The 23,496-nt window shown below is 46.5% G+C and overlaps 2 protein-coding genes across 10 annotated transcripts in view; both read left to right on the top strand.

Moving 5' to 3' along the window:
- The first annotated feature begins 1,608 nt into the window (after nucleotides 1–1,608).
- AMZ2 (archaelysin family metallopeptidase 2) lies at nucleotides 1,609–10,233 on the top strand. 6 transcript variants are annotated; one of them, XM_059998646.1, is made up of 9 exons: nucleotides 1,609–1,627; nucleotides 2,586–2,674; nucleotides 2,965–3,054; nucleotides 3,596–3,878; nucleotides 4,192–4,365; nucleotides 4,465–4,593; nucleotides 7,096–7,259; nucleotides 8,577–8,753; nucleotides 9,964–10,233. In XM_059998646.1, the coding sequence occupies exons 4-9, from the start codon at nucleotides 3,596–3,598 to the stop codon at nucleotides 10,135–10,137; spliced, it is 1,101 nt and encodes a 366-aa protein (XP_059854629.1). In that variant the 5' UTR covers nucleotides 1,609–1,627; nucleotides 2,586–2,674; nucleotides 2,965–3,054; the 3' UTR covers nucleotides 10,138–10,233. The 6 variants fall into 6 exon arrangements, with proteins under 6 accessions (XP_059854629.1, XP_059854627.1, XP_059854630.1 ...); XM_059998644.1 differs by lacking the exon at nucleotides 1,609–1,627 and adding an exon at nucleotides 2,037–2,117; XM_059998647.1 differs by lacking the exon at nucleotides 1,609–1,627 and adding an exon at nucleotides 2,037–2,117 and having other exon boundaries at nucleotides 9,982–10,233.
- Nucleotides 10,234–12,674: 2,441 nt separating this feature from the next.
- ARSG (arylsulfatase G) overlaps nucleotides 12,675–23,496 on the top strand; it is a 116,157-nt gene continuing 105,335 nt past the window's right edge. For 2 of the 4 annotated variants that reach the window (XM_059997116.2, XM_059997120.1), the window contains exon 1: nucleotides 12,675–12,810. The gene's annotated coding sequence lies outside the window, so the exon portion shown is untranslated. Of the gene's footprint in view, nucleotides 13,045–23,496 lie in introns of all 4 variants that reach the window. The other 2 variants (XM_059997117.2, XM_059997118.2) reach the window with 2 other exon arrangements.

The following is a 23,496-nucleotide window of genomic DNA, read 5'->3' on the forward strand; positions in this document are numbered from 1 at the left end:
CTAGTTGCGGTGAGCAGGGTCTACTCTTCATTGCAATGCGTGGGCTTCTCATTGCGGTGGCTTCTCTTGTTGTGGAGCATGGGCTCTAGGCGTGTGGGCTTCAGTAGTTGTAGCACGTGGGCTCAGTAGTTGTGGCACACGGGCTCTAGAGCGCAGGCTCAGTACTTGTGGCACACAGGCTGTTGCTCTCCGGCATGTGGGATCTTCCCGGACCAGGGCTCGAACCCGTGTCCCCTGCATTAGAAGGTGGATTCTTAACCACTGCGCCACCAGGGAAGTCCCAAGCTTGCAATTCTTTCAAAATATAGTTGACCCTTGAACAACATGGGCCATTAGAAGCACCGACCCCTTGCAGTCAGAAAATCTGCATATAACTTTTCAGTCACCCCTCTGTATCCTCAGCTTCACATCCATGGATTCAACCAACCGAGGATCTTGTAGCACTGCCGTTATGTATTTAGTGAAAAAAGCCTGTGCAGAGGTGGATCTCTGCAGTTCAAACCCCTGTTGTTCAAGGGTCAACTGTAAACAGTTTTGTCACTTGATCGATAAGAAAAAAGTATTGGAATGGTTTTCATTTTATTGAGTAAAGTTGAACCCTTTTATGTTAATGGATCATTCAAAGTACCCGTTCTTTGTTCGTTTTCATGTCATGATGTCCATCTCCTTAAAGTCATTTAAAAATCCTTCATCTGCCATATACTTGGCATTTCTTTACCCCGTTCTGCAGTCTTCTAATCTTGTTACAAATTTTCTTTTTTTTTAATTTTCTTTTTTATTATTATTTTTAAAATTTATTTATTTATTTTTGGCTGTGTTGGGTCTTCGTGTCTGTGCGAGGGCTTTCTCTAGTTGCGGCAAGTGGGGGCCACTCTTCATCACGGTGCGCGGGCGTCTCACTATCGCAGCCTCTCTCGTTGCGGAGCATAGGCTCCAGACGCGCCGGCTCAGTAGCTGTGGCTCATGGGCCTAGTTGCTCCGCGGCATGTGGGATCTTCCCAGACCAGGGCTTGAACCCGTGTCCCCTGCATTGGCAGGCAGATTCTCAACCACTGCACCACCAGGGAAGCCCACAAATTTTCTTTTTGGACAACTTGGATGATTCTAAACATGAGAACCTCTTCCAGAGGTTGCTTTGCAGCAGTAGGACAGGGGCTTAGAATGAAAAACAGGACTTAGGAGTATCTTTGAGTTAAGGCTGGGAGGGCAGGAGTCATGTCTGGGGCTGGCTCAGGGGGAGCTGGGCGTCCCTTTTGGTGAGGTCGTGAATAAGGGTTTGAGGAAACAGGATTACAAAGGGCCAGGTGTTCCCCAGGTTCCTTCCTAGGAAGCCGTCAGGACAGAGGGGCTGGTGAGCGCGGTGCGAACTTGGGGAAGAATGACGGGAGCTGGACAGAAAGGAGCGAGTGGGAGGCGGGGGCTTGTTCAGAGGCCGCCAGTGGCCGCATACCCGCGCCGGGCCGTGAGTCCACCTGCGGCCGCCGCGGACTCGCTTCCGCGCCGGTGGACTCTGTCACGCCGAGGGCTCTGCTCACACCCACGGCCAGCCGAGCACGTGCACGAGCAGCTGACCCCGCGGCGCGGGCGCGGCCGGGGAGCGGCGCCCCGGAGAGCGGCGCCCCGGGAGGTCAGGGCGGAAAGGCCGAGCGCGGGGCTGATCTCAGCGCCTCGTGGCCCCTCGTGACCGCGCTTCGCCGAGAACCTGGGGCCACGGCGGCCACTAGGACTCGGGCCCCAAGCCCTCGAGACTGCCTCGCGCAGCCGGGCGTGGCGTGGAGCGCGGAGCGCGGAGCGCAGCGTGGGGTGCGTGGGCGGGGCGTAGTGCGCGGCGTGGGCGGGGCCGTGACAGGGCGTCAAGGGGCGTGGGCGGGGTGCGTGGGCGAGGCGTGGGGCGCGACGGCCAGACGTGGAGCGCGACGGCGGGGCGTGGAGCGCAGCGGGGGCGGGGCATGGTGCGCGGGGCCTTGACAGGGCGTCAGGGGCGGGGCACAACGGTGCGTGCCTGCTACGGTGGGGCGTGGCGTCGCGCGAAGAGGCGGGGCACGGCGTCGGGCACAGGGCACGGCGCAGGGCACGGGGCGGGCGGCGTCGACGCCAGGCGGGATGACGGTGATGGGGTGAGGGTGACGGGGTGAGGGTGGCGGGGCCGGGCTGGAGCCTCCGGGCTGGGGCCTCCTGGCCGGGCGGCCGGCTGGTAGAGGATAAGGACGGTCGCGGTCGGTGGGGAGGGAGGAAGATGTGGGAGGAGCAGCCGTGGCGGAAGCGGGGAGGACGGCGGGGGCGGGAGTATCTCGGGAGAGCCAGGCCAGGCTTCCTTGGGTGGAAAAGACGAAGCGACAGTACCCGGGGATCCCCCAGGCCGCCCCCTACCGGGCCGGCTCGCGCTGGCGCGGGGCCGAGCCCAAGGAGCGAGTTGCTATGGACACCCGGCCAGGGTGGCCGTCCGCTTCCGGTCCCGGCGCGCCGGCAGCTCTCGGGCCCCCATCCCCCGAAGTGACCCCCATCCCCCGAAGTGACCCCCATCCCCCGAAGTGACCCCCACGTGGGAGGCCTCCTGACCTTTGACACCGCCTTTTTACCGTTAGGGTGAAGGCACCACGCGCTCTCGCCCAGGCCCAGACATGCCGGTCCTTGTGAGGCAGAAACTTGAGAGGGAGCCGTCCTTTCCCTGAAGGTGGGTAGAACGACAGGACGTTGTCCTGGGGGAGAAGTCGCATTTCGGCCCTTTGTGGAGCAGTGAGGACGGGCCTCTGCTCATAGGAGAGCTTTGACAAGACAGAGCTTCGTTTGGGGGATTTCTTCCACACTCTGGAACGTCAGAGTTCAGATGTCCAGCCAGGACAGCCATTCGCTTAAACTTGCCCATCAATTGCCTGTCATTAAACTGGAGGAAATGTAGATAATTAGAAAATATGCTAGTTCCAGACAGTGACGTCCAGTTTTTTCCTTTCCTCCCTCACAAAGCCTCGCGGTGGAACAGCTGTCTGACCCGCTCAAAGGGAAGGATGAAATCTCTGCGCAGGCACGCGATGTGAATGGAAGAGGCGTGTCACTGTGAGTCTGGCTTTTAGTCACCTGGTGTCTTCCTCAGGGTGACACGACCCGGAGACGATGAACTTCAGTGGCTGAGATATATTATTAGCCTGCAGTTAAGTTACAGAAATGGCAAGATTTACATTAGTTCTCTTTCCATTCGGTCGTGAACATCTTTGGGTCACACTGGAAAGGATGAATATTTTTCATGTGGCCCTAATGAGTCAGTTCACAATATTATTACCTAAATGGCAGAAGGAAATGGGAAATCAGGTCACGTCTTATGGTTACCACTAGTTTTTATAATAGGAGGAGGTTCCCTAAGAGATGGAGGAATGAATATCATGGTTGTCTTTTCACTCTTTCAGAGACCCTCCCCAAGAAATTGATTAGAAATGGGCAAAGCAAACAGTAATTTGGAGTGATCACTCGAAGGCATTAGCAATCAATCAGTCATTCCGTGCCAGGGAGAAATAAAAGATGTCTGTGGAGGATGTACATAGATTAGAGTCACCAGTATGGGTGTGCATTTTATATTTGACTACTTGTGTCTTTCTGGTAGATGCAAACAGTACGGTACTCTGAGCGCACACTAAAGACAGCTCTCATCTCAAAGAACCCAGCGCTTGTGTCACAGTATGAGAAGTTAGATGCTGGGGAAAAGCGTCTGATGGACGAAGCCTTCCGGCCAGACAGTGATCTCTTTGGACCCATTACTTTGCATTCGCAGTCAGACTGGATAACCTCCCATCCTGAGGCTCCCCAAGACTTTGAAGAGTTTTTCAGTGATCCTTACAGAAAGACACCTTCTCCACAGAAGCACAGTATTTATATACAGTGCATTGGTATATATTGGATTTGTTTGGTTTTGCAATGGTGCTGTGGCCAGGGATAGTTTGGGGTGTCGATCTCATTTAAGCGGGCAGTTTTTATAATCATTTTTGACATTCATTCCCAAGGTGGAAGTTTTGTAGCCAAACTGCCTTAAAAGAGGATGTTTTGTTTCTTTCTAATTCGTATTCACCTCAGTGAACGATAAAGGTGTATTGAAAATTTACAGTTGGTTTGTGTCTAATCCCAAATTTCTAATTGTAGACTGAGGTAAAGGCTATTTTAATCATCTCATAGTCTGTCTTTAAATTTTCTTCCATGCTATAGGATTGCTAGGAAACACCAGAATTATCAGTGAAGAATATGTGAAATGGCTCAAGGGCTACTGTGAAGCATTTTTCTATGGCTTGACAGTAAAACTCCTAGAACCAGTTCCTGTCTCTGCAACGAGGTGCTCCTTTAGAATCAATGATAACACGCAGAACCTACAGATTCATGCAGGTGAATTAAACAGCTTTACACTTTGAATTGAGCTATATGTGTGTGTGTGTGTGTGTGTGTGTGTGTGTATATATCACACGCGTGTTTCTTTTTAAATAGGGCAGATCCTGAAGTTCTTAAAAAAGAAGAAACCTGAAGATGCTTTTTGTGTTGTGGGAATAACGATGATCGATCTTTACCCAAGAGACTCCTGGAATTTTGTCTTTGGACAGGCCTCTTTGACAGATGGTATTCCTTTTTGACATTGTTGCTACCTAAGACTGTATAGTATCTCTGGCGCGGCACCTGCCGTAAAGGGAAGGGTGCTGCTGATAGACCCCTTTGATCTGGGTTTCTCCGCAGGTTGGCCATTCAGCGCCTGTGTGACCTGGAAGCTAATAATACCTATCTCACAGTGCCATTTTGAGATGATTTACATAGAGTGCTGGTCTGTAAAAAGTGTGTACATACGCCTGGCACATATGTAGGCCTTCAGCACAACAGGTGGTGAATGTAGGTAATTCCGTGGCAAGGTGACTTAAACAAGGATATTTGAATTGTCATTAATGTCAGTGCAAATCTTGCTGATTGTCTTTCAGCTCTTCTAGTAGTCTTCTTGCACAGATGAGGCAGCTGTAGACGGATTGACGAGTGTGCTTCATATCCAGCGTCTCAGGACATTTTGTTATTTTATTTATGGTCAGTTTCAGTCTTTGACTTGAAGTAAAATAACCTTTGACTCATTGCGAGCCCTGCTTGATAACCCTGGGGGTGGGGAAGGACCCAGAAGCAGATCGTACTTTTGCCTATTTTGGTTTTCTTTTTGCCTTCTCCCCACCCTCTGCTTTTGCTTTTATTTTTCTCCCCTTTTCCCCCAGGATCTAAAACAGGTTTCAAGGGGAAAAGTCCAGTAAACTGAGGGGCATGATAGTGCATTAGCGTTCTAGGTATGGGGAGCAAGTACCAGGGCCCGTACGAGTACAGAGGTTATAGACTGGCTGTCACATCAGCCCCGGGGTTTGTTGGGGTGGGAGCTCTCGCTAACAAACGTTTCTTCCTATTAGAGACACACCTCTTCTCCCAGTTCATTAGGGGTGGGGGCCTAGGGTGCTGTGGGGCCTCCTCTTCCCACCCACACCTTCATCCTCTCCCACCCCTTCATCCTCACTCTCCATTTACATTCTTACAGCGCCAGCCCCCCCGCCCCCATGACCTCACTAACTAACCCACTCTCTCAGAGACCTGGGTCACTGCTGTCCCCCTGAGCTTTTGTACGAGCTTTCTATCAGAAATAATAAATTTGTATGAGCTAAATCTTTATTTCCCCTTTTATTATTAACCTGATAGAGATAGAACCATTAAAAAAATTTTAAACAATGTATTTATCTAGATATTGTTAACTAATCTATCTTATGCATTTGAGGAGGTCAGGAAGCACTCCCCCCAAATGTTTCTATTTCTTTTTTTTTTCTCAGTAAGTTTCTTAAATATTGTGTGATGTAAGAGAAGATGTAGTAGGAGAGCAGGGTTGATCTGCTGTGCAGTGAGACAGTATCCTACTACAAGTGACTTCATTCTCTCCAAGTTTATAAAGATTGGTATTTTAAAATTGAGAAATTTTTAATTACCAAAGGAAGTAATCTGTTGGTAGGATTATTAGAAGAAAAAAATGTTCTTGCTGAAGGTATTATAGTGAAATATACCCACACTTGTTTGGTCAGAGGAGGTCACTTGTGATGTGAGTAGGTTTAGTTTTTTCTTAATTTCCAGAATGCTCTCTTCCCCTAAATCTCAAATACCAAGGTGGAGTGAGGTGCAGTCTTCTTGAATCAAATTAGGTTGGACAAACTTACTACGAATTCACTTCCTTAACACAAATGTTCCTTACTACTTCCGAAGAGCAGCTGAAAGAGGCATACGTGCAAGCAACGCCGTGAACAAGTGGAATCGTAGAGCAGTCAGTCCCCTGTAGAACGAGTGGCGCGTCAGTCTGTTCTCTGTGCAGAGATGGTTGAAACTAGCCTAGATGTCACAGGAAGTCAGTTACAGGGGTTTGCTCTGCTCACCGGCACAGCTGCAGAGAGAGTTGTGCTGGGTTTACAGGGGGGAGGACAGGAGAGGTTCTTCTCTCTGAAGGCAGGGTCCAAACATGGTCACCAAGGCAGTGGGGCAGTGGCCGGATGTCTTCCTGTATAGCAGGGCACGAGGGCAGGACGGGACCCTCAGTGACATGCACGGCACCGAGACCTGTTTACCGGGATCTTCCAGAGTGAGGTCATGAGCCTGCGGTTCATTCACTCTGTCGCTCCTTTTGGAGTACTTTATTTGGGCTATTTAAGAAAATGACTTCTTTTTTTATTCTTATTTTGCCACTTGGCTTGTGGGATCTTAGTTCCCCAACTAGGAATTGAACCCGGGCCCAAGGCAGTGAAAGCGCAGAGTCCTAACCACTGTACCGCCAGGGAATTCCCCCCAAAATGACTTCTTTTGTGGGGAAGAAAACTTTGTGGAACTTAAAATTTGTCAAGAATTTGACGTCAAGATCATTAAGTTTTACAGAGCAGAGCAGGTTGGTTAGCAGAAGATTCTGATCGGGAAATCGGGGCAGAAGTCTCCTTTGTCCGGGCGAACCTTAGCCAAGCTTACTGGGGCTGCGGGCACTCCCCAGCCAGGTGCCCAGGCGGGCTCTTTTTCAGTCTTTTCTTCAGGAATCTTCCTCTTACTCCGTCGTTGCTTGTCTTCTTTTCCTAGGTGTGGGGATATTCAGCTTTGCCAGGTACGGCAGTGATTTTTATAGCTCCCACTACGAAGGCAAACTGAAGAAGCTGCAGAAGAAGTCTTCAAGTGACTACTCGGTTTTTGATAATTATTACGTTCCTGAAGTGACTAGTGTTTTGCTGCTTCGGTCCTGTAAGGTGAGCTGTTCGGACGATCCACCAGGAGTGTTTTTTTAAGAGATCTTGATCCCCTGCCTTTGTATGTCGACAGTCCTTAAGGTAGTTTTATAAATGACTTTGTGTCATCTGTATACTTTTGGTGGATACTGCTTGACTGAAGTTAGCAATAAAACCAGAATGTAAATGGTACCTTCGTACTGAAATGTACAGTACCTGTGATGGTTTTTTGTCCTGTTAGTGACACGCGGCCTTGGCTGTACCCGTCTCCTGACCATTAGCTTAATTCCAGAATTCTGGGCAGGTAGGGACGCCGTGCTCGTCAAGTCGGGCTAACTCCCGGGGGCCTGCGGGACCCCTGCGCTCTAGCTCCTGGCGGGGAATGGGCCTTCCCCTTGGGCTCCGGGCTGCCTACTGCAGCTGCTGGTTCTGCTGCTGGTTCCTCGTGTCTCCCCCTGCCCTGCTCTGTGGGAAGCCTGTCTCCTCGTTTCCCCCTTTCTTCATAGCCAGACGGGCTTTTCTGCTTTCACCACTGCTGTGTGTCGGGGGTAGAGAACGACACCTGATGGAATGACGGGTTCAGGGTACAGCCGACCGTTAAGCGACATGGCTTTAAACTGCAAGGGTCCCCTTACGTGCGGTGTTCCTCACTGGTGCCATAGGTACTGCCCTACCGCAAGGGCCCGCGGAACTGCGGATGCAGAGGGCTGACTGTAAAGCCAGAGCAGGTTCTTGACTGCAGGGGGGTCGGTGCCCCACCCCCCCTCGTTCAAGGGTCAGCTGTACGTTCCCTGCATTAATCTGCTTGTTAACATGCAGTTCAAGCTGCTCCCCTGCTACCTACCAGCTGGGCATCTCTGGGGGAAGGGCCTCAGAATCTACGTGTTAGCAAGCATCCCACTGGTCCAGAGCAGTGGTCTCAACCAGGGGTGGTTTTGCCACCCAGGGAATATTTGGCCGTGTCTGGAGACATTTCTGGCTGTCACAGCGGGGGAGGAGATGCTACTGGCGTCTGGTGGGTGGAGGCCCGGGCTGCTCAACACCCTGCAGTGCACAAGACACCCCACCCCGACCCCGTCAAGGAATGATCCTGTCCAACATGTGAGTGGTGTCGAGGTGGAGAAACCCTGGGCAGGGGAGTACTGAAGCCCAGAGAGGAAGGCAGTAAGACATTCAAGGAAATGAGGGACTAAGTCTTGGGGCAGATTGAGGTTTTGGTGGTGATGGTAAGGGAGCTCATTCCTGTGAATTGGTTTCTTGGAAGAGCATGCAAAGAAGGGGGTGTACCTTGTTGCTGATGACCGTGCTGCTGTAAGCCTCCACGTGAATGTCTTGCAGACTTTAACCCATGAGATTGGACATATCTTTGGACTTCGGCACTGCCAGTGGCTCGCATGCCTGATGCAAGGCTCCAACCACTTGGAAGAAGCTGACCAGCGTCCCCTCGACCTTTGCCCCATCTGTTTACGCAAGTTGCAGAGTGCTGTCGGCTTCCACCTTAAAGACAGATACAAAGTAAGTGGGGGAAGCCATAAAGGGGGAAGTGGTTATTTAAGTAGCAAACTACCATTTTCTATTAGGCCCTTCTCTGGAGGTGATTTATCAGAGGAAATTAGTGCAAAGGTAAGCAGGAAGCTGTGGTTTTAAAAAAAGTGCAAAGAAATATCTTCCTTAAAAACTTTGACTTGCCTTACACTTAGAATTCAATGAGAAATGGTGGAAGAGGTTTCTGTGTCTCCCGTTCATTTAGGGCCAGAGAGCTTGACTTTGCAGAGCAGAATAAATATTGATAAGTGAGGGAAAGTTCATGTTTAAAAACTCTATGAAGGGACTTGCCTGGTAGTGCAGTGGTTAAGAATCCGCCTGCCAGTGCAGGGGACACGGGTTCCAGCCCCGGCCCGGGAAGATCCCACATGCCACGGAGCAACTAAGCCTGTGCGCCACAACTACTGAGCCTGCGCTCTAGAGCCCGCGAGCCACAACTACTGAAGCCCGCGCACCTAGAGCCCATGCTCCACAACAAGGGAAGCCACCGTGATGAGAAGCCCACGCACCACAATGAAGAGTAGCCCCCGCTCGCAGCAACTAGAGAAAGCCTGCGCACAGCAATGAAGACCCAACACAGCCAAAAATAAATAAATAATAATAAATTTACATTAAAACCCCCCCAAAACTATGAATATGTGGAAGCGATTTATCTTTCCACACATGGGACAAGGGTATGATATTCATTAGGAGGAAGGCATGATTTTAAGAAGGAGGGAAAGTATCTAATCTCGATGTGCAAGTGAATGTCTGTGTGTCCACAAACATAGCGACTGCAATCCCTGTCTACACGTGTGTCTTCACATATGTATATCTGGCATGCCTGTGTGTACACTTAACAGGTGTATACGTATCCCCGTGAAATTGCAACCACGATATAATAATGCCTGTGGAACACCTAGCAAGTTGAGGAAAGAAAGTAATTATCCTCCCACCTTCAAAAAACTGTGAGGACTCAGTGTAATTCTTCTCTTCTGTGCATCCTCATGACTGTCCTGTGTGCTCACAGCTGGCGTGTTTCTGGTGCATGCCCTTTGACAAGCATGGTCTCACCTTCGTGACCATCTTTATCAAATGGAACAGCTCCGTGGGGTAGCATAAGTCACCGATGTTGATAACTTGATTTGGAAGCTAATGTTTTTCTCTTGCCTAAGTCTGTTTTGCTGGGATTTGTTAAAAGGTGAATCTGTTTTTCAAGGCGCTGGTGAGGTGGGTTGATGCTGAGTCCACTGACACACCTACAGTTACTCCAAAACATAGTCGTGAGGATCCTCTGAGTTTGCCAAAACCTGTGGAAGCCTTTAAAGAATGGAAAGAGTGGATAACAAAATGCCTTGCTGTTCTCCAGAAATAAGAACCTTCAAATAGGAGTAATTAAAATAAACACTTGCACATCATGCTTTCATTTGGGTGGAGTACTGTACTGTGTTGGAATAAACTGTTACACTGATTCTGCGCTGTGTCAAAGTAACAGTGGAATTTTTTTTCAAAGCACTGGAACTTGGAACTTCGAACTGGGGCTCATTTACAATGATAACAATTCGAAACGCTTTCTCTTCTGTCTTAGTAGCCTGGGGTGTGGCAGCAAGCACGACATTTCCATTCTTCAGATACGTTTATGTCTCCTGAGAGAGCCAGGGCCAGCCTTAACTAGTAACTAACGAGTCCTGTAAACATAGCTCTCCCTGTCCTGAGAAAGGGTTTCCAAGGAACATAATTTCCAGAGGATGATTTCTGGTTCAGTTTTTAGAAAGAGGTGCTCCCCGTCTGCTGACCGGGCCAAGTCACTTTCTCCATTCACACCCCTTCTGCTTTTCTGCAAACTTTTCCACCCTTGGGGGCTGCCTTACCTCTTTTTTTCCTTTGCTGATTGTTAGCTCATCCCTGAAAGAAGCAACAGCTCACTTCAGCTTTTAGCAGCTTAAAACATGTCCTCTTCTCAAGAGTATTTTCCAGTGAAAACGCCAGTGGCGCTTGCAGTGCGCCGTATGCTGTGGGGACTGCAGTTCTCAGCTCTCAGAGAGCCCTTTGTGAGGGGTCTTGCGATGATTTGTTGTAGTTGTTGCGGAGTGCAAGCTTGTCCCGCTGGCCGGCACGGCAGGCCAGTAAGTCAAGAGGCGAATTTTGGGGGCAAGGAATAGTGACCTTATTCAGAAAGCCAGCAGACCAAGAAGATGGTAGACTAGTGTCCCAAAGGAGTTAGAATTCAGGCTTTTAAACTAAAAGCGGCGGGGATGTGGTTGGTAGAATTCAGGCTTTTATACTAAAAGGGGCGGGGCCGTGGTGGGTTGTTGCAGACTTCTTGGTGTCAGAATCCTTTGTTCTTGCAGCTGTCCCCTTAGGTCAGGTCACCATGTTCTGTGAACCTCCAACAAGATAAATGTTATTCTCTTCTGCAGCTCTTCCTCTGTATATGGATGGAAAAGTGTTACACCCTTCAAGGTCAGAGCCTTGAGAATGGGCTCTTCTGTATATTTCAGGCTCTAGGCAACATTCTTAAATTGTAGCAAAAGTGGCAGAACAGGAAGGTTAAAGTGAAAGACACATCCAGTATGGAGTCTGGTCGGCTCTTCCCTCTTGCATACTGGTCCTTGCGTTGTGAGTGTTGCACTTTTTCTGTTGCATTGTTTCTTTGAGTGAGAGCGCCGGGTGGGGTTCCCCGTGGGTGTGCCAGGAATGCCCATGATGGCCTGTCCGGCTGGGAACATGGGCTGGATTCCCACCGTGGGGAACAGGGCGAAGACCTCAGACCTGAGAGCCGGAGAGCCTGCCTCAGCCGGATCCAGTCTCCCGGAAATCTGGAAATTAGAGCAAATCACATGACTGCATGCCCAGCAGATTCCCACTTCTCCTTTAATCTTGAGGGTGAAACTAAAGGTAATTTTTTAACTTTGATGCCTAAATCCTTTCAGTTATTATTTATTGCAGTATGATTTAAAGCACATTTGAGAACCGAACCAACGGTTTCTCTTCCATTCACTCTCCTACTCGATTAAACCTCCCTGAGTCATTTAGAAAATGGTGGTTTGCCGTTAAAACTAACTGGAGGGCAGACGCTTGGTCATTCTAATACTGCAGAGAGAACCCAGTGCAGCGTGGACTTTTGTGGATTGTATTACGGGTTGTGTATCTTCCTGGAGTCATGCGCTTTTAACTCTTCTCCATTCCGTCCAGTTTTCTTTCCGGTCAGCGTTAGTTACAAGCCTAAAAGAACTCAGATTTGGCTGTGTGTGTCAGTGGGGGTTACAGTTATTGGGTCAAGATAGAAGCCTGTTTGCACCGCCTTTGCACTGTGAGACCAGGAAAAAGGTCGATTGAAACAAATCATTCACTCTTGTCACAAGCTGGATGAGCGGAAGTTTTAGGTCATGGGCACTTATTCAGAAATCATCACTGAAGTGTGTATAACCAATTATTGCATTGCATTTACTTTTGGAACATTTCTTAGGGTTAAGTTAGATAATTTGTTTCCTGCAACTAAATTTATACACTGTAGGTAAATCTTTGTAGTTTTTAAGAATGATTTTCACTTAGTGACAAACAGAAACCTATGCAGCTTTTGCTCTGCAAGTGCTGAAGGAACAAGGTATTTGGGAGTAAAGAGAGTAGTTTTCCACGGGTGAACACCATTCTAGAAAACAGTGAATCTGGAGCGTTCACGGTGGCGCCCAGGGACTCAGCAGTGTCTCTTGGGGCAAGGGAAGGGTTATGTTTTCAGTTCAGGCCGCAGAGACTAAAGCGGGAGGCCGAGCGCGGCCCCGGCTCCGCAGCAGAGATGCCCACGCCGCGAACGAGCGCGCTCCCATCCTGGTCCCCCGACCTCCCTCCTCCTCCCTCTCCCTCCTCCTCCCTCTCCCCCGCAGGAAGCGCCCGGCAGCTTCCGCCCGGGGCTCCCCCGTCCGGACCGACCGGACCGCGGGGCGCAGCGGGCCTCCCTTCCGCGGGACCGGACGCCCGAGCGCAGCGCAGCCACGTGGGCCGCAGGCGGGGCTGGAGGCCGGCGGGCGAGGGGCGCGGGCGCAGAGCCGTGAGTGCATCCGCGCGGACCCAGCGGTGCCGAGGCCTGTGGAGCCTTAACCTCATTCCTTGTTTCGGCTCCGATGGGTGATCAGAGCGGCTCCGGCCGGTGTAACACGAGCCACTGTGGCAGGGCATGTTTCTAGGAGCCCCGTGAGCGCGTGCAGAGAGAAGCAGGTGAAATTAATATAATCGTGTAGTCTGCGTGCTCCAGTACGTCCAGAATATTACCAACGGGAGATGGGTATAAGACTTACATATTTTACGTTCCTTGCGTGTGTGTATATGTGTGTGTGTCTGGGAATAACTAAGACCTAGTCTCCCGGCAGGTTGCATGTTTATAATACGGTATTGTTGTCTGTGTCGTCCCAGTACTGTGCACTCATCTCCAGGATTTATTTATCTACTGGTTGAGAATTTGGATCCTTAAACCTTCGCTCCTGTTCGCCCTCCCCCAACCCCTGATAACTACCATTCTCTCCCTGTTTGTATCAGTTCTGCTCTGGTAAAGCCCACGTGTGTGTGATGGCATACAGCATCAGTCTTTCTCTGCTTATCTCACTTCACATTATTTTCACCTACTAAGTCTTCAAATTCCGCGTGTGTTTTACTGGGGCAGCGCCTCTCAGTTCCCATTGGCCGCATTTCAAGTGGCCAGCAGGTCCCACGGGTCCTGGCTGCTGTATTGGACGGGGCGGAGCTCAGTTCGGACCGATTTCTAGTCCGCATGCAAAGATGTCCCTGTGAAGCTGAAGTAACAAGGGAGTGAGGCTTTGAAAGGGAAAGGTCACGGGGTCTCCGGACAGTGTGTACAGAGAGGGTTCACATTCAGGCTGAAAGTGGGGAGCACTGGAAGGGTCTCTGGGTTCCCTGTAGATTTGCCTTGGGACTTGCGGGTTTTCCCGGTGGCGGATGGAGTTTTACTGTCTCCTCCCATTGCAAAGGGCCTGGTGCGTCCTTTCCACTTTTGGAAAGCAGAGTTGGGAAGTGTTAATGTGCAAACAAGCCCGCAGTAGTGAAGTAAACTCTTGTGTAGTTAGTTACACCAATGGCAAAGGTGGGACCAGATCTCCCCAATTTCAGGTTCTGCTTTGTTGTCACTGTGCTGTATGACCTCATAAGGAGTAAAATACCACAAGCCAGATACCTAACCAGTTTTTTTTCACATTGTTTAGAGAAGAGCTTATAAGATTAAACTTTCTTTCAACCTCTTTTCTATTCAAGTTGGGCCATCTGGGGTTGCTCAAAGTCAGAGAAATCACAGTGCTTTGCTTGAGCACCAAAAAAAAAAAGAAGCTCAATATATAGAAAAGCACTTGCTACCAGTTGAGCCACTGGGGGGAAAAAAAAAAGCATTGTGAGGGAATTCCCTGGCGGTCCAGTGGTTAGGACTGTGCTTTTGCCGCCAAGGGCCTGGGGTCAGGGAACTAAGATCCCACAAGCTGTGTGCGGTCCGTTGTGGGTGAGGGGGGAGGCATCATGAAGAAGAAGTCTGCTGGAAAATAGGTTAAGTCAAAACAAATTCTGCACCAGCAGTGTGTGTTCAAACTCACAGCATTCCGTTCGCATTCAGGCTCCCTGTATCTGCGGGAGGATTGGTTCCAGGACCTGCCCCCTGCCCCCAATACCAAAATCTGTGGATGCTCAAGTCGCTGATATAAAATGGTGTAGTATTTGTATATTACCTATGCACATCCTCCAGTATACCTTAAAGCATCCCTAGTTCACTTACAATACCTGATACAATATAAAGAGTTGTAAATACAATGTAAATGCTATTTAAATAGTTGCCAGGCATGTGGGAAATTCAAGTTTTGCTTTTTGGAACTTTCTGGAAGCCTTTTTTCCCAAATGTTTTCAATCCTCAGTTGGGTGGCTCCTCAGATGTGGAACCAGCAGATACTGAAGACTGACGTACCTACCCTAGTGGTGATTTCTTCCCACTGTTTGTTTAGTCTCCGATGGATTTATGTTTTCTTCCTCAGAGCTGACCTGCCCATATAGGACCTTACTGCCCTTTGACACCCATCTCAGATGTTGGACCAGCAGGGTTTTTTTTGAACAAATTTATTTATTTAGTTTAATTTATTTTTGGCTGCGTTGGGTCTTCATTGCTGTGCGGGGCTTTCTCCACTTGTGGTGAGAGGGGGCTACTCTTTGTTGTGGTGCGCCGGCTTCTCATTGCGGTGGCTTCTCTTGTTATGGAGCACGGGCTCTAGGTGCGCGGGCTTCAGTAGCTGTGGCATGTGGGCTCAGTAGTTGTGGCACACGGGCTTAGTTGCTCTGTGGCATGTGGGATCTTCCCGGACCAGGGCTCGAACCTGTGTCCCCTGCATTGGCAGGCGGATCCTTAACCACTGAGCCACCGGGGAAGTCCCTGGACCAGCAGGGCTTTTTTTAAATTTTTTTAACATTTTTATTGGAGTATAATTGCTTTACAGTGGTGTGTGTCTGCTATATAACAAAATGAATCAGCTATACATATACATATATCCCCGTATCGCCTCCCTGTTGTGTCTCCCTCCCACCCTCCCTATCCCACCCTTCTAGGTGGTCACAAAGCACTGAGCTGATCTCCCTGTGCTATGCGGCTGCTTCCCACTAGCTATCTGTTTTACATTTGGTAGTGTATATATGTCTGTGCCACTCTCTCACTTCGTCCCAGCTTACCCTTCCCCCTCCCTGTGTCCTCAAGTCCATTCTCTACATCTGCGTCATTATTCCTGTCCTGCCCCTAGGTTCTTCATAACCTTTTTTTTTTTTTTTTTAGATTCCATATATATGTGTTAGCATGTGGTATTTGTTTTTCTCTTTCTGACTTAATTCACTCTGTATGACAGACTCCAGGTCTATCCACCTCGCTACAAATAACTAAATTTCATTTCTTTTTATGGCTGAGTAATATTCCATTGTATATACGTGCCACATCTTCTTTATCCATTCATCTGTCGGTGGACATTTAGGTTGCTTCCATGACCTGGCTATTGTTAATAGTGCTGCAGTGAACACTGGGGTGCATGTGTCTTTTTGAATTATGGTTTTCTCAGGGTATACGCCCAGTAGTGGGATTGCTGGGTCATATGGTAGTTCTATTTTTAGTTTTTAAAGGAACCTCCGTACTGTTCTCCATAGTGGCTGTATCAATTACATTCCTACCAACAGTGCAAGAGGGTTCCCTTTTCTCCACACCCTCTCCAGCATTTGTTGTTTGTAGATTTTCTGATGATGCCCATTCTAACTGGTGTGAGGTGATACCTCATTGTAGTTTTGATTTGCATTTCTCTAATAATTAATGATGTTGAGCAGCTCTTCATGTGTTTGTTGGCAATCTGTATGTCTTCTTTGGAGAAATGTCTATTTAGGTCTTCTGCCCATTTTTGCACTGGGTTGTTTGTTTTTTAATATTGAGCTGCATGAGCTATTTATATATTTTGGAGATTAATCCTTTGTCCGATGATTCATTTGCAAATATTTTCTCCCATTCTGAGAGTTGTCTTTCCGTCTTGTTTATGGTTTCCTTTGATGTGCAAAAGCTTTTAAGTTTCATTAGGTCCCATTTGTTTATTTTTGGTTTTATTTCCATTACTCTAGGAGGTGGATCAAAAAAGATCTTGTTGTGATTTATGTCAGAGAGTGTTCTTCCTATGTTTTCCTCTAAGAGTTTTATAGTGTCCGGTCTTACATTTAGGTCTCTAATCCATTTTGAGTTTATTTTTGTGTATGGTGTTAGGGAGTGTTCTAATTTCATTCTTTTACATGTAGCTGTCCAGTTTTCCCATCATCACTTATTGAAGAGACTGTCTTTTCTCCACTGTGTATCCTTGCCTCCTTTGTCATAGATTAGTTGAGTATAGGTGTGTAGGTTTATCTCTGGGCTTTCTATCCTGTTGCATTGATCTATATTTCTGTTTTTGTGCCAGTACCATATTGTCTTGATTACTGTAGCTTTGCAGTATAGTCTGAAGTCAGGGAGTCTGATTCCTCCAGCTCCGTTTTTTTCCCTCAAGACTGCTTTGGCTATTCGGGGTCTTCTGTGTCTCCATACAAATTTCAAGATATTTTGTTCTAGTTCTGTAAAAAATGCCATTGGTAATTTGATTGGGATTGGGATAGGTAATTTGATTGGGATAGGGATTGCATTGAATCTGTAGATTGCTTTGTGTAGTAGAGTCATTTTCGCAGTATTGATTTCTTCCAATCCAAGAACATGATATATCTCTCCATCTGTTTGTATCATCTTTACTTTCCTTCATCAGTGTCTTATAGTTTTCTGCATACAGGTGTTTTGTCTCCCTAGGTAGGTTTATTCCTAGGTATTTTATTCTTTTTGTTGCAATGGTAAGTGGGAGTGTTTCCTTAATTTTTCTTTCAGATTTTTCATCATTAGTGTATAGGAATGCAAGAGATTTCTGTGCATTAATTTTGTATCCTGCAACTTTAGCAAATTCATTGATTAGCTCTAGTAGTTTTCTGGTGGCATCTTCAGGATTCTCTATGTATAGTATCATGTCATCTGCAAACAGTGACAGTTTTACTTCTTCTTTTCCAATTTGGATTCCTTTTATTTCTTTTTTTTCTCTGATTGCCGTGGCTAGGACTTCCAAAACTATGTTGAATAATAGTGGTGAGAGTGGACATCCTTGTCTTGTTTCTGATCTTAGAGGAAATGCTTTCAGTTTTTCACCATTGAGAATGATGTTTGCTCTGGGTTTGTCGTATATGGCCTTTATCATGTTGAAGTAGGTTCCCTCTATGCACACTTTCTGGAGAGTTTTTATCATAAATGGGTGTTGAATTTTGTCAGAAGCTTTTTTTTTTTTTTTTTTTGCGGTACGCAGGCCTCTCACTGTTGTGGCCTCTCACAGGCTCTGGACATGCAGGCTCAGCGGCCATGGCTCACGGGCCCAGCTGCTCCGTGGCATGTGGGATCTTCCTGGACCGGGGCACGAACCCATGTCCCCTGCATCGGCAGGCGGACTCTCAACGACTGCGCCACCAGGGAAGCCCCAGAAGCTTTTTCTGCATCTCTTGAGATGATCATATGGTTTTTATTCTTCAATTTGTTAATATGATGTATCACATTGATTGATTTGCCTATATTGAAGAATCCTTGCATCTCTGGGATAAATCCCACTTGATCATGGTGTATGATCCTTTTAATGTGTTGTTGGATTCTGTTTGGTAGTGTTTTGTTGAGGATTTTTGCATCTATGTTCACCAGTGATATTGGTCTGTAATTTTCTTTTTTTGTAGTATCTTTGTCTGGTTTTGGTATCAGGGTGATGGTGGCCTCATAGAATGAGTTTGGGAGTTTTCCTTCCTCTGCAATTTTTTGGAAGAGTTTGAGGAGGTTGGGTGTTAGCTCTTCTCTAAATGTTTGATAGAATTCACCTGTGAAGCCATCTGGGCCTGGACTTTTGTTTGTTGGAAGATATTTAATCACAGTTTCAATTTCATTACTTGTGATCGGTCTGTTCATATTTTCTGTTTCTTCCTGGTTCAGTCTTGGAAGGTTATACCTTTCTAAGAACTTGTCCATTTCTTCCAGGTTGTCCATTTTATAGGCATAGAGTCGCTTGTAGTATTCTCTTAGGATGCTTTGTATTTCTGCGGTGTCTGTTGTAACTTCTTTTTCATTTCTAATTTTACTGAGTTGAGTCCTCTCTTTCTTTTTCTTGATGAATTTAGCTAATGGTTTATCAATTTTGTTTATCTTCTCAAAGAACCAGCTTTTAGTTTTATTGATCTTTGCTATTGTTTTCTTTGTTTCTATTTCATTTATTTCTGTTCTGATCTTATGATTTCTTTCCTTCTGCTAACTTTGGGTTTTGTTTGTTCTTCTTTCTCTAGTTCCTTTAGGTGTAACGTTAGATTGTTTATTTGAGATTTTTCTTGTTTCTTGAGGTAGGCTTGTATAGCTATAAACTTCCCTCTTAGAACTGCTTTTGCTGCATCCCATAGGTTTTGGATTGTCGTGTTTTCATTGTCATTTGTCTGTAGGTATTGTTTGATTTCCTCTTTGATTTCTTTAGTGATCTCTTGGTTATTCAGTAACGTATTGTTTAGCCTCCATGTGTTTGTGTTTTTTTATGTTTTTTCCCCTATAATTCATTTCTAATCTCATAGCGTTGTGGTCAGAAAAGATGCTTGATATGATTTCAATTTTCTTACATTTACTGAGGCTTGATTTGTGACCCAAGATGTGATCTATCCTGGAGAATGTTCTGTGCACACTTGAGAAGAAAATGTAGTCTGTTGTTTTTGGATGGAATGTCCTATAAATATCAATTAAATCTATCTGGTCTATTGTACCATTTAAAGCTTGTCTTTCCTTATTAATTTTCTGTTTGGATGATCTGTCCATTGGTGTAAGTGACGTGTTAAAGCCCCCCACTACTATTGTGTAACTGTTGATTTCCTCTTTTAGAGCTGTTAGCAGTTGCCTTATCTATTGAGGTGCTCCTATGTTGGGTGCATATATATTTATAATTGTTATATCTTCTTCTTGAATTGATCCCTTGATCATTATGTAGTGTCCTTCCTTGTCTCTTGTAACATTCTTTATTTTAAAATCTATTTTATCTGATACGAGTATTGCTACTCCAGCTTTCTTTTGATTTCCATTTGCATGGAATATCTTTTTCCATCCCCTCACTTTCAGTCTGTTTGTGTCCCTAGGTCTGAAGTGGGTCTCTTGTAGACAGCATATATATGGGTCTTGTTTTTGTATCCATTCAGCGAGCCTGTGTCTTTTGGTTGGAACATTTAATCCATTCACGTTTAAGGTAATTATTTATATGTATATCAGTTTTCTTAATTATTTTGGGTTTGTTTTTGTAGGTACTTTTCTTCTCTTGTATTTCCCACTTAGAGAAGTTCCTTTCGCATTTCTTGTAGAGCTGGTTTGGTGGTGCTGAATTCTCTTCGCTTTTGTTTGTCTGTAAAGCTTTTGATTTCTCCATCGAATCTGAATGAGATCCTTGCTGGGTAGAGTAATCTTGGTTGTAGGTTCTTCCCTTTCATCATTTTAAGTATATCATGCCACTCCCTTCTGGCTTGTAGAGTTTCTGCTGAGAAATCAGCTGTTAACCTCATGGGAGTTCCCTTGTATGTTATTTGTTGTTTTTCCCTTGCTGCTTTCAATAATCTTTCTTTGTCTTTAATTTTTGCCAATTTGATTACTGTGTGTCTCGGCGTGTTTCTCCTTGGGTTTATCCTGTATGGGACTCCCTGCTCTTCCTGGACTTGGGTGGCTATTTCCTTTCCCATGTTAGGGAAGTTTTCAACTATAATCTCTTCACATATTTTCTTGGGTCCTTTCTCTCTCTCTTCTCCTTCTGGGACCCCTATAATGCGAATGTTGGTGCGTTTAATGTTGTCCCAGAGGTGTCTCAGATTGTCCTCAATTCTTTTTTCTTTATTCTGCTCTGCAGTAGTTATTTCCACTATTTTATCTTCCACGTCACTTATCTGTTCTTCTGCCTCAGTTATTCTGCTATTGATTCCTTGTAGAGAATTTTAATTTCACTTATTGTGTTGTTCATCATTGTTTGTTTGCTCCTTAGTTCTTCTAGGTCCTTGTCAAACATTTCTTGTATTTTCTTCATTCTATTTCCAAGATTTTGGATCATCTTTACTGTCACTACTCTGAATTCTTTTTCAGGTAGACTGCCTATTTCCTCTTCATTTGTTTGGTCTGGTGGGTTTTTACCTTGCTTCTTCATCTGCTATGTGTTTTTCTGTCTTCTCATTTTTCTTAACTTACTGTGTTTGGGGTCTCCTTTTTGCAAGCTGCAGGTTCGTAGTTTCTGTTGTTTTTGGTGTCTGTCCCCAGTGGGTAAGGTTGGTTCAGTGGGTTGTGTAGGCTTCCTGGTGGAGGGGACTGGTGCCTGTGTTCTGGTGGATGAGGCTGGATCTTGTCTTTCTGGTGGGCAGGACCACATCTGGTGGTGTGTTTTGGGGTGTCTGTGACCTTATTATGATTTTAGGCAGCCTCTCTGCTGATGGGTGGGGTTGTGTTCCTATCTTGCTAGTTGTTTGGCATGGGGCGTCCAGCCCTGTAGCTTGCTGGTCGTTGAGTGGAGCTGGGTCTTAGCATTGAGATGGAGATCTCTGGGAGAGCTTTCGCTGTTTGATATTACATGGCGCCAGGACGTCTCTGGTGGACCAATGTCCTGAACTCTGCTTTCCTGCCTCAGAGGCACAGGCTGCCACCGGGCCGGAGCACTAAGACCCTGTCAGCCACATGGCTCAGAAGAAAAGGGAGAAAGAAAGAAAGAAAAAAATAAATAAAATAAAATAAAGTTATTAAAATTAAAAAGTAATAAAAGAAAGAAGAGAGCAACCAAACTGAAAAACAAATCCACCAATGATAACAAGCACTAAAAACTATACTAAAAAAAAAACAAACAAAAAATGGACAGACAGAACCCTAGGACAAATGGTAAAAGCAAAGCTATACAGACAAAATCACACAAAGAAGCGTACATATACACACTCACAAAAAGAGAAAAATAAAAAATATATATAAATATTAAAAAAAAGAAAGAGCGTAACCAAATCAATAAATCTACCAATGATAATAAACTATAAATACTAAACTAAGATAAACATAAAACCAGAAACAAATTAGATGCAGAAAGCAAACCCCAAGTCTACCGTTGCTTCCAAAGTCCACCGCCTCAATGTTGGGATGATTCGTTGTCTATTCAGGTATTCCCCAGATGCAGGCACATCAGGTTGATTGTGGAGATTTAATCCGCTGCTCCCGAGGCTGCTGGGAGGGATTTCCCTTTCTCTTCTTTGTTCGCACAGCTCCTAGGGTTCAGCTTTGGATTTGGCCTCTCCTGTGCGTGTAGGTCGCCTGAGGGCGTCTGTTCTTCGCTCAGACAGGACGGGGTTAAAGGAGCAGCTGATTAAGGGGCTCTGACTCACTCAAGCAGGGGAGAGGGAGGGGTACGGAATGCAGGACGAGCCTGGGACCAGCAGCTTTTGAGCACCGTGCTTTCAGGCCGTCGAGCTGATTCGTAGAAGCACCAGACTCTTGAGTGTAATCGTAAATAGGTACCATTTTTTTTTCCTCTGGAAAATGTCAGTGAAAAATGAGGCACTCGTTAACTCATCCATTTTTTTTGGAGCATCACCTGCAATGTGCCAGGCCCTGCTCAAAGCTTTGGGGATATAGCGGTGAACAAAAACTGCTATGCCTTAATGATAATAAGTGAGTAAACAATACTTGTATAACCTCAGAGTAAAGGGGTAGAAACAAGTGCTGTTTTGGATAGGATATTCGCACATGCCTCCTCAGGGGGGTGACTTTTGCGGGGGGGACCAAATTGAAGGCTCATGTCATGTGCACATCTCAGGGAAGCGGGACCAGGCAAAGGGAACCACAGATGCCAAGGCCTGAGGCGTGTGATTCCAAGGAACAATAATAAAGCCGGTGCAGTAAGAGCCGGGCAGAAAGTACTAGACTTGGGCATGTGGTCGTGTACAACTCATGCTTTAAAAGGATTGTTACAAGGCTTCTGTCTGGAAAACGAAGGCCAGGGTGGGCTGGGGTACATGTGTGGCGAGAGCGGAAGTGGGCAAACTTGCTGTAAGACGATTGCAGTGATGGAGCGAAGATGACATTGACTCGGATCAGGGCTGCTGGCGGAGTTGGCAAAGGCAGTCAGGTTCTGGATATATTTAGCAAGCAGAGCCAGTAGGATGTGGGGAGAGGATCAGGCTTCTGCTGAGGACAGGTTAGCGTGGCCCTGCTGCCCTCACACAGTCGGGAGACCCACAGTGAAGTGGGGACTTAGCAAGAGAGTCCCCAGTGTAGAGAAGGTAGAGTTTGGGTCGAATTCTAGGGGAGTAAGTTGCTAGGATGGTTAGCGTGCTTGTTCTCTTCTTGAGTTGCCGGAAAGGTAGATACATAATATAAATTCATGGCCACAACAGTTTGTATTTTTTTCCCATAACCTTGGGTGAGCTATATTTTAAAAGCCTTTATAGATAAAGTGTTCTGGGGTATCAGTTTTGCTGTCCCATTTCCCCACTAGGAGATCTATAGTCACTGTGGTCATTGTGATTTGGCCGTGAGAGTTTTTCGTACGTGAAAAACGAAATTTTGCAAGTTCCTGACCTTGGCACTTTTCTTGTTCAGCACCCTCAGGCGGTCATGACAGACACTGAACACCAGGGGGAGCTAGTTTCCTTACTTATGCAACAGAGTCTGGCCCACCTGTTGGACACTGTAGGCCTCCCCGGTATTAACCATAAACCTGAAACCCAGGACAGCTTCTCGTTTTGCAGTGCGATGTATACTTATAGGAGTGACCTTTTAGCGTGTACCATGTCTGGATTGTCTTTAAATTGGTCGTTTTAATGAATGCTTATAACCATTTAAAATTTTAAGGGCAGTGGCTTCTAAATTCTAGGCGTATTAGTGAACCCCATATCTGGGAGCTTTTAAAAATAAGGATTCATGGGACTTCTTTGGTGGCCTAGTGGTTAGGATGCGGTGCTGTGAGTGCCGTGGGGTGGGCTCAATCCTGGTCGGGGAACCGGATCCCGCAAGCTGTGCAGTGCGTTGCGGCCAAGAAGAGAAAAAAAAAAGGGATTCATGATCATTTCTGATTTATAATATTTGAGAAGTAAAGAAATCTAAATGTAATAAATACCTCAAGTGACGTGAATGGATGACTCGGCC

Source organism: Delphinus delphis, chromosome 19 (assembly GCF_949987515.2).
Source record: "Delphinus delphis chromosome 19, mDelDel1.2, whole genome shotgun sequence".
In the NCBI taxonomy this organism is placed as follows: Eukaryota; Metazoa; Chordata; class Mammalia; order Artiodactyla; family Delphinidae; genus Delphinus; species Delphinus delphis.